This window comes from Epinephelus lanceolatus, chromosome 3 (assembly GCF_041903045.1).
Source record: "Epinephelus lanceolatus isolate andai-2023 chromosome 3, ASM4190304v1, whole genome shotgun sequence".
Classification (NCBI taxonomy): domain Eukaryota; kingdom Metazoa; phylum Chordata; class Actinopteri; order Perciformes; family Serranidae; genus Epinephelus; species Epinephelus lanceolatus.
In genome coordinates, this window is record NC_135736.1 from 8767245 (window position 1) to 8785482 (window position 18238).

The 18238-nt window shown below is 40.9% G+C and overlaps 1 protein-coding gene across 4 annotated transcripts in view; it reads right to left on the reverse strand.

Annotated features, from left to right (window-relative positions):
- Positions 1 to 4651: 4651 nt before the first annotated feature.
- Positions 4652 to 18238, reverse strand: part of tbc1d1 (TBC1 (tre-2/USP6, BUB2, cdc16) domain family, member 1) — a 71727-nt gene continuing 58140 nt past the window's right edge. For all 4 annotated transcript variants that reach the window (XM_033624371.2, XM_078164434.1, XM_078164431.1 and 1 more), the window contains 6 exons: positions 15314 to 15414; positions 15001 to 15144; positions 12688 to 12847; positions 11371 to 11540; positions 6245 to 6421; positions 4652 to 6156 (listed from right to left, as the gene is read on the reverse strand). In XM_033624371.2, coding sequence (XP_033480262.1) covers positions 5884 to 6156; positions 6245 to 6421; positions 11371 to 11540; positions 12688 to 12847; positions 15001 to 15144; positions 15314 to 15414 — 1025 coding nt within the window. In that variant the 3' untranslated portion in view covers positions 4652 to 5883. The remainder of the gene's footprint in view (positions 6157 to 6244; positions 6422 to 11370; positions 11541 to 12687; positions 12848 to 15000; positions 15145 to 15313; positions 15415 to 18238) is intronic.

Below are 18238 nucleotides of genomic sequence, written 5' to 3' on the forward strand. Positions count from 1 at the left end.
GCAGCAGCCAAATCCAGGATTATTTTAGCTTCACTTCTGTACAGTGGGGGTAAGTAGGGACACGTCATCCATCTTTATATACAGTCTATGTGTTACGTACTTAACATTTAGATGCATACTTAACCCAGAGTGGCATAGGTTAGGTTTAGAAAAAGAAACATGGTGACAACGTACCTTAAAATGACTTGAAGTTCACTTGGTTTCATATAGTCCTGAGCACCAGTCTCCTGGGGGAAAGTCCTGTGTGTAGTGACCCATCTACAGTCTCAACCTGCCTCTTCACAAGGACTACTTTGTTCTTTTCTCCCGTCTGTGCATTGGTCATGTGACTACAGCCTTCCCAATTATGTGGGTTATGCACAAATTACTGGCTCCTGATTACATGGGATATATACACATTTCGGTACGTTATTTTTTTGTAGGTATATGTACGAACAGTGCATGAGAACAGCCTGCACAGCCAAGTGTAACTACGTATCCATATTTTGTGAGTTGAAAGTTTCACTTTCACTTTAACTTGTCCGAGCTGGCTATCAGGAACAAGGTTTGTTCACCATTAGTCACCCATTATTAACTGCTTGATAACATAGTTAAGGCAAAGGCATGCATTTTCTATTATCATTTACAAGCAAAGGTTTGTGTGTTTGATGAACAGAGTTGAAGGCAAGCAGATCGTGGAGATAGAGGCAGAGACCAATTTGCATAGGTCCGCACTTACTAAATGAGGCGAAGTACATATCTCAGTCATTTTAAGGCATGCAGGGATTTTTTTTTTTTTTTTTTCATTGAAAAACTTTTAAAATATCTAATTTTTATGAACAGAGAGGTTTTTAGGGCTTTTAACTTTTCATCTTTCCATCATCAAGCAAAAATTTTAATCTAATCCTTGGTAAACATGGTGAACATTCTACTTGAACAATCAGCATGTTAGCATGCTGATGTTTACAGTTAGCTAAGAACAGCCTCACAAAGCCACTGGCATGGATTTTCTCCAGATGGAAAGGAACCAGCGCTTGATAACCTCTGATATCGCACACACATATATTGCCTTCAGACTACTTATTTATAATCGATATGTAATTAGCACATCCTCAGCTTGAAAATCCCTCTCTAGGGCTGAGTCAATGTGTTGGCTCATGGTTGTAGGAGGATACAGTGCATGTGGTGGAGCTCAGTGTTGGGCGGGGCAGGGCGGGGCAGGCCTGAGGTGGAGTGTGGAAGGGTGAACAGATGCCAAGTCAAATAAAACAAAACTCTGGGCAGCAGCACAACCCCTGGCAGTCTGCTCAACCTGGCAGAGAGAGACACACATAAACACACACACACACACTCTGGACACACATGCTGTACAAGTACACTCTGTTTACACACAGCGTAGGCGGCACTCTAGACGGCGGGTGATCCTTCTCCCTCTCAGCTCACTCAACCAAAGAATTAAGAAAATCCTGTGATGCTCAATTTTAACCACAGTCACGCAAGAAGCTGTTGCTCCTCAATACACAAGATGTTTGTGCCCTTTTCAACCTCTAACAGTGGGAGCTCTGAATCTGCAGGTGCACACACATACATACAAAAAATCTTAGCTGTTACAACACTGCATAATAACTGAGCCTTCAACACAGGCACACACATGAGATGGGCATGTCTGCTCGGTCAAGGAGGGGTTATATAGCTTAAATAAAATCCACATAAGCATTCAAGAGATCATCACAGATTAGCTGCATCGAGCCTAGGTGAGGCAGGTGATGGTGATCGGCAGGGTGTGGCCGCCTATCAAGCAGTCTTGCAGTTTACCTGCTGATCGGACTCATTAGTGGGCTAGAGGAGGGCGTGTGCGGCTTCTAGGTGTTACGTAAAGAACTTGACTCCCTTTGTTGCTGCTTAATGGAAATCTCCATTCAGCAGCAGTGTTTGGTTTGGATCAAGACTTGAGCTGTCATTAAAGCAGAGTGATCTGTGCTAGAGTTCACTGACAGTATTAATTATAGTCTACAGTTCATAACAATGTGATTCTTTTGTTGATCCCTGTAGGGAAAGTCCTGCCCTCAGCCACAGGGCAGGTCAAAGGGCGTTTACAGAGCAGCATTTCTAAGGTTGTCAAGGAGTCAGTCGCTAAGATACATGTTTTTTTTGCCTTTATTTAATTGTGACTGATGACAAAAACTGAAAAGAGAGAGAAAATTAGGACATTTAAACCCTCAGGATGCTCCGCGCTCCATTAAACTTATAGTATGTAAGTATGTGTCAATCCTGACACATTCCACGTAGACTAACCCCGACTCTAGCCTATTTTAGAGTGTTAACTTGAGTTGCATGCTCCATCTGACATTCAACCCAGGAGAAGCAGAAGACAGTGTAAATGGTATGGCCTGGGCTCAGGTCAACCCTGGGTTAACAATAGTTCCATTCCCACTGCACTAAAAACACCCGCAAACATCAGGCTGTTTAATGCAATGGGAAAGGTTTTAATCAGCATTCACACCCAGGTCAAATGACTGCAGTAGTCACGGGTATTTATTACCTCAGGCTCCGATCGGCATAGCTGGAAACACAACACCTGAGTGAACGCGCCAATTTTAGCTCCATACTGGCAAGATGCAATAACGAGCCACAACAAAACACTGTCAGTCTCCGCCCAAGTAGTGCTCAATAATGTTCCAAATAAGTCTGCACCGAGTTTGAAAGAGAGACTGAATAAGTAAGAGATATATAAAAAGTAATAATCACCATAAATTTTTATAGGCCTCCATGCTCCTCTCTACTGTTTACTTGTTCTCCTCACTGTTAGTGATGTTGAACACCAAAAAAAACCCCAACAACAACAACACAAAAACCACTCACAGAGAAGCATAATTGTCTGCTGCAGAGCCATGTACTCAGCTCTGGTCTACTTGCCTATTACGGCCTATTTTAGCAGGTTTACCCATGTACAAAAAACCCATGTACATGCGCATATTTTGGTGGGGATAAATGGGTGTGTGAAAAGGGGTAAGCTAGCTGCTGCATCTGCAAACAGCACAATTGAGTGTCACAAAAGATGGGTGGTATAATATCAAATCAATGAGCTGGAACAAGCTAACCCACTTAAAGACACTTCAGTTGGATGAAAATTCTCAGTGGCTATTTGTCACCGGGAGCGACCTGTTTCACATTATATGCAGTCATTTAACCCACTGTTAATATTAAAAACATTGATCTGCTTTAAAGGATAGATCGGATTATTTGAAGTGGGGTTATATGAGGTAATTACCCAGAGACAGTATATTTCATACAGCAGATGTCAGTCAGCGCGCCCCTTGTCACGCCCTGTTGGTACTGCCTGGCTGATGTAAAGGTAGGGCGGTCAAATACTCTCAATATTGAGTACACTGTTATAAATGCTTTTTGGTGGGACTTTTTTTAAGGTGACTAAAATGCACTTTGCTGCTGACCCCGTCCACAGCAGTACATTGCTTAGCTTTTGGGTCAGTGCTCCAGCCTGCTTCTCCAAACTGGGGGCATGCTGACTGACATCTACTGTATGTAATACACTAACTATGGAAAAGTACCGCATAGAACTCTACTTCAAAAAATCTGAACTGTCTAGTATGTTGTTTCCTGTAATTCAACCATAGAAACACTAAACTCTGACGATAAGTATGAGGAACAGAATAAGGACACAGCAGGGTGGACATTAGCCAGTGGAGAGGCTTTAACTCCGTTGCTCTTGTTCAGAGATAACATCTTACAGTAACTGTGTGAAAATTTTGCCTTTGTAAAATGTTACCACCGCTTCAGCACTTTGTTTTTCAAATACAAGCTGGTGGCTTTACCATGATTTAATGGCACATTAAAATGTATAAAATATCCATAATGGACTTCATCATAGTTATTTTAGTTAGTTATGATCATGCGCTCACACAAAAACATGCTGATAAAAAGGCTTCTCCACCCTGACCAGCTGGTTGATTAATGGGTGCACTCAGAGGTCCTCAGACAGGTTTAGGAATGTTAGGAGAAAAAGATCTTGCTGGGAGCTCTGTGTAATCGTATACTCCTGTTACTGTGAGCTGAACTTTAAGGAAATGCAGTCTTCCGCATAACAAAACAAAAAGAAACCATCACCTGAAAGACCCAGGGAATTTAGCAGTGAAGTGTTTGTGCACACAATTCATGATTAGTATGTTTTTAATGTGACCGTAGTCGTGATGCTCAAATCTGAGGATGCTTTTTCAATCATTTTTCAAGTTAAAATCCTCATATTGGTAAGGTTCTGTTTCAGTGTGTATCTGACTTTCTTGGCTGAGCTTCTGCTGTTGTTGCCTTTTCTGTTGTGTACACACATGTATGCATACTAACAGAGCCACAACTTGCCCAGACATGCCTTTTCCTCAACCTCAGGAGGAGTTCCTGGAAACAAACGCATGTCTGTGTTTTAAATACTGTGTATGGTATACTTCCCATACGCTTGAAACCTTATATCAAGCACGTAGCATTCAAAGTGACTGGCGTGTTTAGACAGGAGGTACAATCTACACCATCTTTAACGGTCTGACACCTGACCTGGCACATGTGAGTCTGCACTGTATGCAGGTAAACACACACACATACACACACACACACACACACACACACACACACACACACAAAAAGAAAACTTGCTTCAGAGGTGTTGAAAGGATATGAAATGTATTTGAAAGTACAGGATAACAATAATAGCAATAATCCATTAAAACAAAACTCATGTGCAAGGAGAGTCAGGAGTAAAAGCAAAATATCTTTACAGTGTAAATCAACAGATTTGTTGCCATCAGTGAAGCACACTGACACACATTTAGACACTCACATACAGACACACCAAGCTGCAGCTCGGGTTAAATTCAGTGTGTTGAATACAGTAAATGACTCCCAGCTGACAGACTGTCTCAACAGCAGAGGTTTTTCTATTTTAAGTTTCAGACAGAAGTGTGTTTTGAAGTAATTCACTGATCGGTAAAAGTCTGTACTTCCCCTCCCTAGGAAGACACAGCTACTGTTTGAAAGTTTTCTGCTGAAGCTGCAACTAGTTCCCTTTCTACACGGATGAATCGACGTGCATTCAAAGGTGAAAAAACAGGATGTGAAATGGACTGGATTTATTGTGTTACTCTTCCTGTGAGCCACTGTTACTAAGGTTTAAATCGCACAGGATCAGGAAACAAAAACGTGGAAGACCAGAAATATGGAGGAGGCGGAATCAAAAATAGTTCACCTTTGACCTCTGAATATGAGCACCACCATCTAAGATCTGACATCATTTAGCTTACATCATATTCAACTTACATAGTAGAAAAACAAAAAAACACGTCATGAAGTTCACTTCACCCGTCCCTTCATCTCACTTTCTCGTCACACTTTTCTCCTCTTTGGAAACATTTCATCTTTGTATCACTTACGTGTAATCAATAACATGTTTCGGGATCTGATTCTTTGTTCGAGCTTGTTTTATAATAATAAGGACATTCTTTGGCTTTTTTAGCTTCGTTGAATCGAATACACGAGTGAAGACACTCACAGACATTCAAAGACGCAAACATACATACAGGTGCAAATCAAATGTAACTGTTTTTGTTTTACAGTGGAGGCCCAGTGGGACAGTGGGACAGTGCTACCTTTGGGAGGTGTTGTTCAAATCATCTCATTACATTAGTTGTTTTGGGATAATACTCAAGGGTGTCATCCTATATTTTTCTCTCTTTTAACCTCTTCCCCATTTTTTCATATTTCCTTTCTTCTCCTCTCTGTTTTAGGTCCAACTATGTCTGTGTTCCCTCTTTTTATTAAAACATTCTGGAGGATAAAGGTCGAGGTGGGGAGTCATCTTAACGTCTCACTCAACCCCCTCTGCCTCGGCCTTCCACACCACTATGAACCCTCTGGAAGAACCAAAGGGTGGGGAAGGGAGTCTACAGTCCTGATCGCTGTGACCCTGTGTCTTTCAGAGGGTGGGGGGAGTGTGTGTCCATCAGGGGTGGTGTGTATGCCGAGGCTGGCGAGGAGGTCCTGGAGGCGTGTGACGGTGCTAACTAGCTGCTTCTTCTCTTCCTCCAGTGCAGAAACATGCTCCCTCAGATGGCTCTCCGACTGGGCCAGAGCCTCTACCCGGCCCTCCAGGCTGCAGACGCGGGCGTGTGACACCTGATGAGAGAGAGTGATGGTTGAAATGACTCCCATTCAAAGAGAAGGAAGCTTGAAGCTTGTTTTTTTTTAATGTGAGTGAGTGTACCTGCAGCTCCTCAAGCAGGTCGAGGTTCTGCTGTCGGAGGCTCTGATTGGTCCTCTCCAGCTGTGCAGCTCGCTGGTGTTGGTTGAGGGTCGGGGGCGTGTCCAGCAGCTCATCCTGCAGCACGTGGTACTCCACCTCGTAGGCTTGGAGCTGCTTGCACACGTCCATCTGACAAACCTAATGGACACAGATAATGTTTACCACGTGCAACAACAAAAAATCCTGACATTTATTCTTCTAGTATTCTTTTAGCAACTCTTCATTAAATACTTCGAATCTTAATATTAGAGGACAATATTTTTTTTTTTTTTTTAAAAATGTGATCAAGTTGAAAATATGCAATATATCTAGACTCTTTTTGCCTTTTCCCTCTTCTTGTTTTACTTTGTTGTTATTTCTTACTTCCTGTTTTTCACATACTGCGTGTGTGGAGACTTGTATAACACATCCTTTAACACAACCTTTCTCTCTTAAAGAGAGTCATAACTGAGTCTTTGTTTCCTACGTATGACACGAGAACCTTCTTGGTTATGTAATACTGATGGTTAAACTACTTAATATCAATGTTGGTGGATGGGACATGGGCCAAACTTAAAGCTCAAATTACATATCGAATACATTTTTCCGAAAGACAGTTTCTGTCATTTTAGTTTGTTCTCATCACCCTATTGTTTGGTCAACTGTTCATTTTTCTCATAAGTTTGGTTTTAATTAGTTATTTGATGCTATGAAAAGGGTGTTTGACGTTATGATTGACAGCTATATCTGCCAATCAGTGTGCTCGTGTTCAAAGGCGCTGCACGCAACTGATTGTATGGGTCTACGAGTGGGAACTCAATACCCCAGAGTTCACTACTGCATACACCCTGGCTCCAAATTACGTCACCAGTGCAACATGGCAGCAGCTGTATCCAGGATATTTTGACTTCACTTTTGTCCAACGAACAACACTGGATATTCCTCAAACGGTCTGTGCTGTAACACCAGATCACCCTCTCTCTAAGACGCTCCAATTCTAGCGCCATTTAAAATATCTAGTTCCCCGATGGACATAATTGAGTGACGGACCGAGTCCCGTAAATCTCCGCTTTCACTTTGTGCAGTGCATTCTCACATTTTGACAACATGGCAAGTGAGCCTGACGAACCTGAAGACCCACCCGCAAACCTTAAGTCCTCCATTTGGGAACACTTTGGTTTCAGGGTAAAATACGAAGATGGAAATAAACAAGTTGACAAGACAAAAGCAGTGTGCCGACACTGCAGAACAGCGGGTATGTACTTGGAAACACGCCTAACATGCTAACGCATCTAAAGCGACACCACCCGAGTTTGAATGTTAACCGGCACGACTAGAAAAAGCAATCTGGTGCAAACTACGATATCGTCGTCGTTTAAAAAGAAAGAGCGTTTCCCTGACCATCGTGCTAAAGAAATAACCAACGCCATTGGAGTTGAGTAAAATTGTTTAAGCTGCACTTTAGATATAAGCATGTTTTGTTTATTGCACTTTAACAAGGTGGGAAAGCTAAGTAAGTTCCTAGTAAAACTGAATCTGAGCAGGCTTTAAAGCTGACCAGCTGCACTATACTTTTTATTTTTATTGAGTAAAACTGTTAAAGCAGAAATTTATATTTATATTTTTCATTCAAAAAATGTGTTAAAAAAAACAGCAGGATTTTATTTTTCACTTTTATATTTCTATTTTCATTCAAACAATGTGTAAAAGCAGGATTATATATATATATATGTTTCATTCAAAAACTGTGTAAAAGAGTAAGTAAAGTAAGTAAATTTATTTATATAGCACTTCTCACAGAGAGGACTCACAAAGTGCTTCACAAGATAAAATACAAAAAAAAAAATACAATAACAGAAACAATGCAAAATACACAAAAACAAATAAAAAGTAAAGTGCAGCGAAATACAGAGATGATACAATGGACAATTAATGGAACGCAAGCCTAAACAGATGTGTTTTTAACTGCTTTTTAAAAATGTCCACGGAAGAGGCCGCTCTCAGCTCATGAGGTAGTGCATTCCACCATTTCGGTGCAACAGCCTTAAAGGCTCTATCACCTTTCGTCTTTAATCTTGTGTGAGGGACAGTAAGTAGGTGGCCTTCAGTGGACCGCAGTGACCTGACAGGACAGTGAAAGGACACCAGATCCCTCAAGTATGCAGGTGCTTGACCATGGAGGGCTCTGTAAGTGATGGTCAGAATCTTGTGCTGGATCCTGAAATTAACAGGGAGCCAGTGCAGGGATGCCAGGACTGGAGTGATGTGAGTCAACTTATGAGATCTGGACAGAAGCCTGGCGGTAGCGTTCTGGACCAGCTGGAGGCGGTCTAATGAAGTTTTATTTAGACAGGTGAAAAGAGAATTACAGTAATCCAGACGTGAGGAAATAAAAGCATGGATGATCATTTCTAGCTCGGAATAAGTTAACATGGATCTGAGTTTGGAAATGTTTTTGAGGTGGAAAAAGCAGGAGCGACTGACAGTTTTGATGTGGTCATCTTACTTACTTACTTCTTTACTGCACAACTACGGCAAGCCCAGAAGGTCAAGTTGTTATTAACGATCAGGTAGTAGTAATACGGTAGTAAGATGAGCATTTGCCTTTGTTTTCTCTTCCAAATAAGCTTGGCTAACCTGTGGGTTTGTTTTAAACTGTGTTTTTTATAGCAATTCTACAGTGTTCAGATACCAGAATTCTAACTTCTGAGTACAATGTTGTCATTACTGATACAGAATATTGGAATTTTTTTCCTTTCCATGTCACAAATGTTTCCGATTTAGTAGACTATTGCTGTCTTGAACCTGCAAGTTTCATATTCCCTATTCCTATTTCATAATAGAAAACAAACAATGAAAACATGTTTTGTGTACACAGCTCCACACATACTGTGAGTACACTCCCTCTTCCTTTTTTGGTGAAACTGTGAGTCACAATGCAGTAAACGTATAGACAACCTGACGTTGATAAGTGGCACCTGAGGGAAAGTACCAGCAGGCTAGAGCATGACTCAACGCCCTTTTGCGATTGAATGCAAATGATATGGTAAATGCATACTTTGTAAACTATAGAGTACCTCGATAACATCTGTCTACATGTGTGTGACTCATCACATCGCGAGCCAACTGACAACCTGCATTACGACCAACATCAATGGCAAATGTTACAGCTTGACATCAGCTTACATTGGACTGACTCATAAAAACAATATTACTCAAGAAAGTGTTTTATAACTGTTTGGTTATTGTACTCGTGCCTGATGTTATTGACATACGGTAGTTTCTCTGTTTGTCACCACAAACAGTGACGCATGAGGTGAAGGTTATATTACTCAACTGACACTCCACCCATCAGCTACCCTAATCAGCAGTGTAAGGAGAGGGTGTGGTTCACAGATAGCATCTGTCACCCAAGCAGAATATCATTCTCCATTTTTTTTCCCCGTCATAAAGCACTTATAGTGTCTCTTTATCAACGCCATGAGCTGTATAATCTTTTGATACAAACACATCTTTTTTAAGTCTTGCCTGTATTTTATTTTGTTGTTTGTGAAATGTTATTTTTGTGTTATTTTATTAAGATAATGTATGCTTTTATTCATTTACTTATATTCTTTTTTTATGTCTCTATTTGACCATATTTTATTTGATCACATCTCGGTTTTATTTAATCTTTTTGTGAAGCACTTTGGACAGTGTTTGTTGTTTAAGGTATGTGTAGTAGACGAAGGGCCTGTTCACACACTGACATGCGTTCTGGGTTATGGGATCACATGTGGACAGCTCTAAGTACAAGCGTGAATGCACCTAGTGCTACCTAAATGGGCATTGAGATCCGATCGTGTTCAGACCACATTCGGAGATGCATATGGCTATTGTTTTTCTAAGTGTTTACGCTATTGTGTCCTGGGCCACATTGAAGGACCACCTACTCCGCTCACGTCCTCTGCGTAGGGAGAAGTACGTAATTTGCTCACCAAAAGGGTTGTTCTAAAGTGCGAAACAACAAGGAGAAGCCACGACAATAAAAGAAAAAGAAGGAATGATTAGGCTTGCCTTGAACTAGCCAAGAAATAGACCATGTCTGTATTGTTTTGACTTTGCCTGCGTGCCACGGTCTTCGCAAACTTTTTCTCTTTCTTCAGGGTTAGTGAACTTCTTTTTTTTCTAATTTAGGGCAGACTAGGCACAGGAAGTGCACTACTTTTAAAATCAACACCACGTTTATTTTTTTTATGAATGAAAATAATGTATATGTTTATTTGCATATAAAACGGGAAGTGAGATCTGATCACAAGTTGTCACTTGAGACACAAATAGAGACGCATCCGAATGCGAGGTGTGAGACAGACTAGAGCTGTCCACTTGTGATTGGATAACCCAAGATGCATGTTAGTACCAGGTGTAAACAGGGCCTTAGTAAAATCATGTACTTTTCTTAAACAAGCTACAAGAGGTTATCAGGTCACCGACACACTTGGTTACCTAACCTTTGAAAATTCATTCAACCTCTCAAAATTTGACAAGAGTTAGGAATCGCTGCTGATGTTGAAAAGTCTGGTGATATTCTGTATTTAATGAAAGATGCTGCCAGGTTATATTAGACACACACCAAAAACTAAAAGTCAGGTATTTTTAGTCTATGCTTCAATATTGACCATTCTTTATAAATCTGAGATTTCCCTAACTTTCTTGAAGTACACTCTTAAACCATCACTGGACTACTCCTTTCACCTTTGGCTGGCAAAAAAAAAAAAAAAAAAAAAAATGAACCTATATATTCATCACCCATTTTAAAGGATTTATGCTTTCAGCAGAAGCAATTGGAAAGGGAACCTGGAAAGCATTAGAGGACGGATTAACTCATTGTTGGTTTTGGTATTTTCATGGGATTTGGTGACAATATGAAAAATGTAAAAGTAATGCCTGACTCATTCTTTAGCAACGGCTAGACCACATTTTCTTGCTTTCCCAGAATATCACCAACAATAGGATGGAATACAATTCAAACACTTTACATTGCAATAAAACGTTGCATTGTATCCTAATAGGGGTAGTCCAGTGATTAAACAGGCAGTGACACATTATTGGCTGTTTCTTATTCTAACCTGGTTGATGGTTTTCTCCATCTGCACCAGGCCGAGGTTGGGCAGTGTGGTCTTGATGAAGTCCACTATGGACTCCAGGCTCTCATGCTGCAAGATCAGAGGCTTGTGGCTCCCCAGCAGGCTCAAGGCCACTTTAAAGATGACCTCTGACCCCTGCAGGAACAACATATCTGACAAAGAACAAACAGGAGTCAAGAGGTTACAGATAAGAAAGAGAAATAATTGGTTGGAAAGGCCCTGACATGATAGCTTGTTTTTTTTTTTAAAGTTACATAATAGTAACATAAATAATGACAGACGCTTAAAACGCAGCTTATTGTGTTGATTGGTAATTTAAATGGTTTTCTAAATGATAAAGGCTTTGACGTCAATAAAAAGGTTTAAGCAAACATAAATATATGCCAGAGACTGAGTAGGTGTGTATTTGTGTGTGTGCTTTGAATGCAGCAGGGTGGGGTAAGGGCTAGGCACGACTGCATGAGATCATACAACAGATTAAGGAATGGGAGTGAAGTTGTGGAGCCCCATGTACTGTATGATATCAAAAACTTCACAGTGCTATGATGATGCCCTCTCACTGCAACACACATACATATGCACACTTAGACACAGACAATCACATGCACACTTAGGCACACACACAAACACACACAAACACACACACACACACACACACACACACACAGCGTTATGCTCAGATGAGCACGAGGAGCCAGAGAGTCTGGTTCAGTGACTGAGCACCGTGTAAGAAATTAGGCATGAAAACAACAGTAAGGAAGGAATGAGGGAGAGAAAAAGACGTATAGCAGGGGGCTGTGGGTGTGATGGTATTTACACAAATGATAAAAGGTCACGTTAAAGGAAAACAACAGCCTGCGCCTGACAAACAAAGACTTTATCTCAAATGTGTTTGTATGTACGTGACTCCCTTTTGTAGACTTCATTCCAAGGAATCATCAAACTGAAGTTTATACTTCAACATAATATGATGCCACTCCCATTTTCTTTTCCCCATTGCCAAACCTATTACATTCCTTGTATGTAGTTTGCTTTCTACACCTTCTATTTCCTCCTGTTTTGCCAAGCCCTTCAATCATAGTTTCCTTATTTTCATCCACCTCTTTCTTCCCCCTTCTTACATCACTCTGGGTCCAAGATCTAATGAGGAAAGTTGACTGGGGAGTGGAGACAATTCTCCCCCGGCTGAACATCCTGCTCCTGTCCTACATCTGTACTGCTGAAGAAACAGTGTAGAGACCAAGTAAAACAAGAGTGTGGTCTATAAGTGCAGATACATGTGCAGCACTCAAAGCTTACCGAAGACTCTGGCCACAAAGCCGAGGGGGAAGTGTGAGGCGAAGGCGGTGAGAAACCAGGGGGTGGCGTATAAGCTGGGTCCGATCTCCTGCTGCTCTAGGTGGCTGTAAAGATCCCTGTGGTAGTCGTGGAGCAGCCGTGACAACTGGTACATCTGAATCTGACATGAACAATATACCAAAGATTGTTTTACAGATTGTATTTTTCATACATGGTTTTAAAGTTGGATTTGTTGCACATAAAGGGGTTATGGACTCTTACAAACTTGACAACATAAGCATTCTAAATGGATTTTCTTGTATTTCCTGTTAAAATGTTTTGCAGTGTTTGTGAATGACATCAGCTGACAGAAAGTAAAATTGGACCCAAGATATTGCCTTCCAGTGAAACAGTCCACAGCAATAGTCTCCTGTTAAGTTAACAAAGCTACAGTGGCCAACAAGGGCAAACATGATACAACTGCCGAATACATTTCCATTATGCAGCAGTAATGTGCTGCAAATGAAAAATTGTGCTACAGAAAGCCAAAATAAATACATTGACAGCAAACAGACATGATGCATAAGCAAAAACTCAAAAACCCTGAAAACAACTGCTGCAGAAAAACGCTGCATATCCATAGACTGTAAAAAATAATAGATATAGCTACTGTGATGTCACCCATTGGTTTGTGGACTCCCATTTTCATCCAGAGCTCAGCATTTCAGCTGTTGCCACTTTGTCTTTTTTGGTGTCAGAAGTGACCATTATTTTGGTGAGAGGCTGGTGCTGTGAGGGGTGAATTTGAGTGAGGAGCCGAGGTCACTATCAGCAAACAGCCTGTCACTCTAAGCCTCAATTAAAGTTAACAGGTGATTTATATAAAAATTCATCCCCCGTACGGTTGTCATGAATGTTGAAATTAACTATGGAGACTCAAACTGTTTATTGTGCCAGGCTGTAAACATCTTTATTTCTGCTGTAAAGTTGGACATTTTAACATGGGGGTCTGTGGGGATTGATTGGCTTCTAGAGCCAGCCTCAAGTGGCCATTAAAGGAACTGTAGTTTTTGACACGTCCATGACAGTCTTGCCTGAGGTTGCTGATTGTGCATATCCTGTCAACACAACAGTAGTTCTCCAGGCCTCTAGGTGGAGCACTAGGTGGAACAGTTTGATTTTAGACCCGAGAGAGAGAGAGAGAGAGAAACCAGACAAGAGACTGTGATTGTTTTTGAAGCAAGAAAAGTGGAGTTAAGAGGTGACGTGAATATAAACGTTATCTTTTTACATTTGGCCTTAGTCTTTTAAAATATTACAATATAATCATCTAATGCTTGCTCCCTAAATCTGTTACTCTTAAAATATAATATTGTTTGTTCTTGACTTTGCATCGTTTCTGTATTTGCAGTGCCTTTGCTGTTAATGTATTTGTTCTGGCTTTCTGCAGCACGGTTTTCCATTTGCAGCACGTTTCAGTTGTTGTTTTTGGATTTTTCTATGTGTTCTTGAACTGGTATCGTAATGAAAAAGTTCAGCTGTAGCTTGTTTGCCCTTGTTTACCAATAGAGAAGCCTCCCACTGTTTCTCTCCATCACAAAGTGAATGAAACACTGCAAACACAAAAGCTGTTGGGTATACTGTATAATTCAAGCACGAGACAGTCTGATCATGTACAGTGCATACGTCAGTGCGATCATGTGCAGTACGTCAGTGCGATCATGTACAGTGCGTACGTCTAGTGTTGCAGTAATTCTATCAGAGGGGGAAATCTGATACTAAATTATAATTCAAATCCTACGCCATGGGTGTATATGGTGGGACTCCCGTTATTGCTTATTGTTTTTAATGTTTGTGTCCACCTTGTGTTTGTGTGTATGTGTGATTATGCTGCTGCCTGTCTTGGCCAGGACACTCTTGTATAAGAGATTTTTAATCTCAATGAGTCTTTTCCTGGTTAAATAAAAAAAATAAAAAATTGCCCTCCATCAAGTATAAATCCAGTTAAATTTCCATGTTAACCACGCACCAGTGACTACATTTCAATCAATCTAATGGTGTCACTTTGTGATAACATAAAAATGTAAGCTGATCGTTGAGATTCTGAAAGAAGAAAGGAGGAACGAGATGCATCACGTTTCAAATATATATAATAGACTGACAGATGAATGGATGTATAAAAAGATGGTGACCTGCAGCCCTGACTTTGATGTAATTAAAGTATGTGAGTAACAGAGAGAAATGATCCAGATTAAGGTGTGAAGAGGACAGTGACAGATACTGTGAATGTGTGCTATACATGTGGGACAAAGAGACTCTATGTGAGCGATTTACCTGCAGGATGATCATGTCAGGCCTGTACTGTTTGCGGAGCCCCACGTCATACATCAGAAATTTGAGCATGTTGAAGGCGTCCTCTTCCCCCATGTGTAACAGCAGCACTCCCGCAATGAAGGACAGGCCCTGGCAGTAGCCCACCTACAATAACAACAACAACAAACTTGACGTCTACACAGACAAGGAGGGGGGAAAAAAGCTTAAGTCTTAAAGACAGCTGACAGTTCCATTTAGTCCATCGAAAGAGGGGGAGAGAGACGCCCAAAAAGAAAGTGAAAGAAAGAATAGTAACATAAGAATTACATGATACCTCAGGGTCCAGCAGCGAGTAGGCTTTCAGTATATTATACAGAGACAGCTGTCCTGCCCCTAGCTGTGCTTGGAAATATGGATGAGTTGGAAAAGTGCGACCTGGGAGCAGAGAAAAGAGCGAGATATTATCTATATTGCAAAAACATCTGCACTGTTTATATTTAGAAAGATGTGCTGCAGCAGACTATTTGATGTCTGAGATCAACCTGCTACAACAGTCTTGATAGATTTGATCTATTTGATTTTATCTGACATACTCCTGCAAAGAATCTGAGTGAACTCTCCATAAGAGACCTTTGGGTGTGTACATTTGTTCGAATGAAGCATAGAAACTCTGTTAAACTTTGCCTTAGGGTGTGAGACTTCACACATTGCTGTTGATGTATGAAAAAAGGAGCTCAGTGCACCTGCATGTGTCGACTCATTCCGAGTTGTCTTGCTTACAAACATGTTCATGAAAATGCTCGGCCCAATGCAAAGACAGCGTACCCTCCTTCAGAAGCTTAACATGTGACAGTGGATGGGACGTGTGCCTTGACAACATAATGACCCGGGATCTGTAAAAGAACATTCTTAACGTGGATGGGCTGATAAATGGCAGGTGTTTGTGTTCTGGAACTGAGAACTTTCTTGACTTAGTGTGTGACAGTGAGGCTTTGGAGAAGACAATGACGATCTGCGTGAGTGTGTATGCGTGGAATGTGCCGTGGGGGCTTTATGTTTGTGAACATAATGCCACGACTCCCTCCCCTGCCTGAAGGAAAGTGTATGTGTGTGTGTTTGTGTGTGTCTGAATGTAAAGTGTGGGTGTGTTGAACTTCAAAATCCTAAATTGTAAACCTTTATCCTCTGCATAACTCATATATACTGCGCACTTGCTTGTTTACGTGAAGTCAGGCCACCTTGAGTTGCAGTGCATTTTCTATCTGCAAACCTCTTTGCTGCTTCAGTCTCATAAACACTGCGCTTATATCCTACAGGACATAACACCTTTACACTGGGCCCAGCTAGCAAACTGTCACTGTATGTGCTGTTACCTCTGCCCCCACCCTGATATTTGATGTAGAGTGAATAACATGACAGTCAGATGAAAGATACAGGGTCAACAGCAAAAACAAGGGAGGTTAAGTGTTACAGGGATGAATGTGTGGGTGGATATGTGTATATATATGTATGTGGGTGTTGTGTGGGTGGGGTGTAGGTACTGTGTGTGTGTATGTATGTGTGTGGGTTTTTGGGTGGGAGGTGTTGGGTACATTTGAGGGTGAAAGCGTTAAATTGAGGTTTGAGACACTGTAATGTTCCCTGTGTAGGGTTTCTGCAGAGTTCACTGAATTAAAGGGGAACTCCACCTAAATTAAGAATTCCAATATGTTATTTCCATGGCTGAGGGAAGTTCAATCAATATCTCTGAACACGAGCTACTCTCTCTCAAAGCCAGAACCAGAGAAGTCAGTCTCAAACTTGTGATGTCATAGCATAAAGTCTGGAGCTGCTCCATAAACACTGAATGGATGACTGACTTTGTGGACCCACTGTGCGTTTGTTTTCTTTTTTATACCCAAATAAGGCTTTCTTCAATTCAAGTGTTCTCAGTCCTCAAACAGACTAGAATTACCACCTCACGCTTGTATGCCTCTGCAAGCCAGTCAAGTTGCAGTTACAATTTACATCCAGATCTGCCCAGATTTATTTGTAGCCATGACAGCTGACAATGAATGAAAGCGTGGATGCTTCACAGACATCTTTAACTGAGCAGCAGATTCTTACAATCACCACCGTTTCAAGGTGGACACACAAGATAAGTGTCACCATTTCAGTGTTATGACGTTGAGTAATAGCCAGAAAAGTGTTTTTGCAGAACATTATGATGTCACAGTAAAGCTGACCTTCGGATATAAAATGTCTTAACTTCATCATTTCATCTTTTTAGACATTTGTGTAAATTTTTTTGCATACTTAGTGTATGAATTCTTGAGTTGCAGCCAAAAACATGTTTTGTGAGGTCACAGTGACCTTTGACCACCAAAATCTAATCAGTTTATCGTTGAGTCCAGGTGGAAGTTTGTGCCAAGTTTGAGGAAATTCCCTGGAGAACTTATTGAGATATTGCGCTCACGAGAATGTAATGGACAACCAAAAACCCTGCTGTCCCTGACGCAAGTGTCCATTTAATCAACTGAAGCTGCTTCACTGGTCACAGAAGCCAAACTTGCCGCGCAGGCATCGTGCAGCTTTTCTCCATTTTTATGCAGCTGATCTGTTTCTTCTCCACAGCCCTCCAACAGGTTAAAAACTACACAGAACTTTGTACAAAACAATTAGAATCTGTTTAAAAAGGATTCAGATTAAAACCTCATTTTACCAGAGGTAATGTGAAGCAGCAGAGCAACCTTGTATGTATTTTTACATTTCACATTAAATCAGTCGAATTTATTCATGCATTCTGTTGTTAAAAGGATCCAGTTAATGAATTCAGTGACAGTTAATATAGCCTACACTTCCAAACCCTGCATAAACAACTGCATTATCACTTGGCAAAACTCAATACACACACAGTGAAGCTGGCAGCAACCGCACACTACAGAGGTGGAGCTGGTGTAGCAGGAAAGAAAGCCCGCTCTGCCACCACCTATATGATGAGTTGCATCAGTGCCTACAGCAGGTTAAAAAAAAAAAACCTTCTAATTCTGTTGGGGACTTTTTAATACCTCCTATGGCCTTTTGTTGAGGGAACTGAATTTAACCCTTTTTAAGATCACTTCAGATACTGTCTGCAAAACCCAAAATGTGAGTGAGAGGAAAATTTGTGTGTTTGTGCTTAAGGTTTATTCCTTTGTGTGTCAGTGTTCTTTCCATAAAGCAGAACAGCTTTCAAAATGAAAAGCATCTAAAATGTGTGTTAGTGAACATGAATATTATC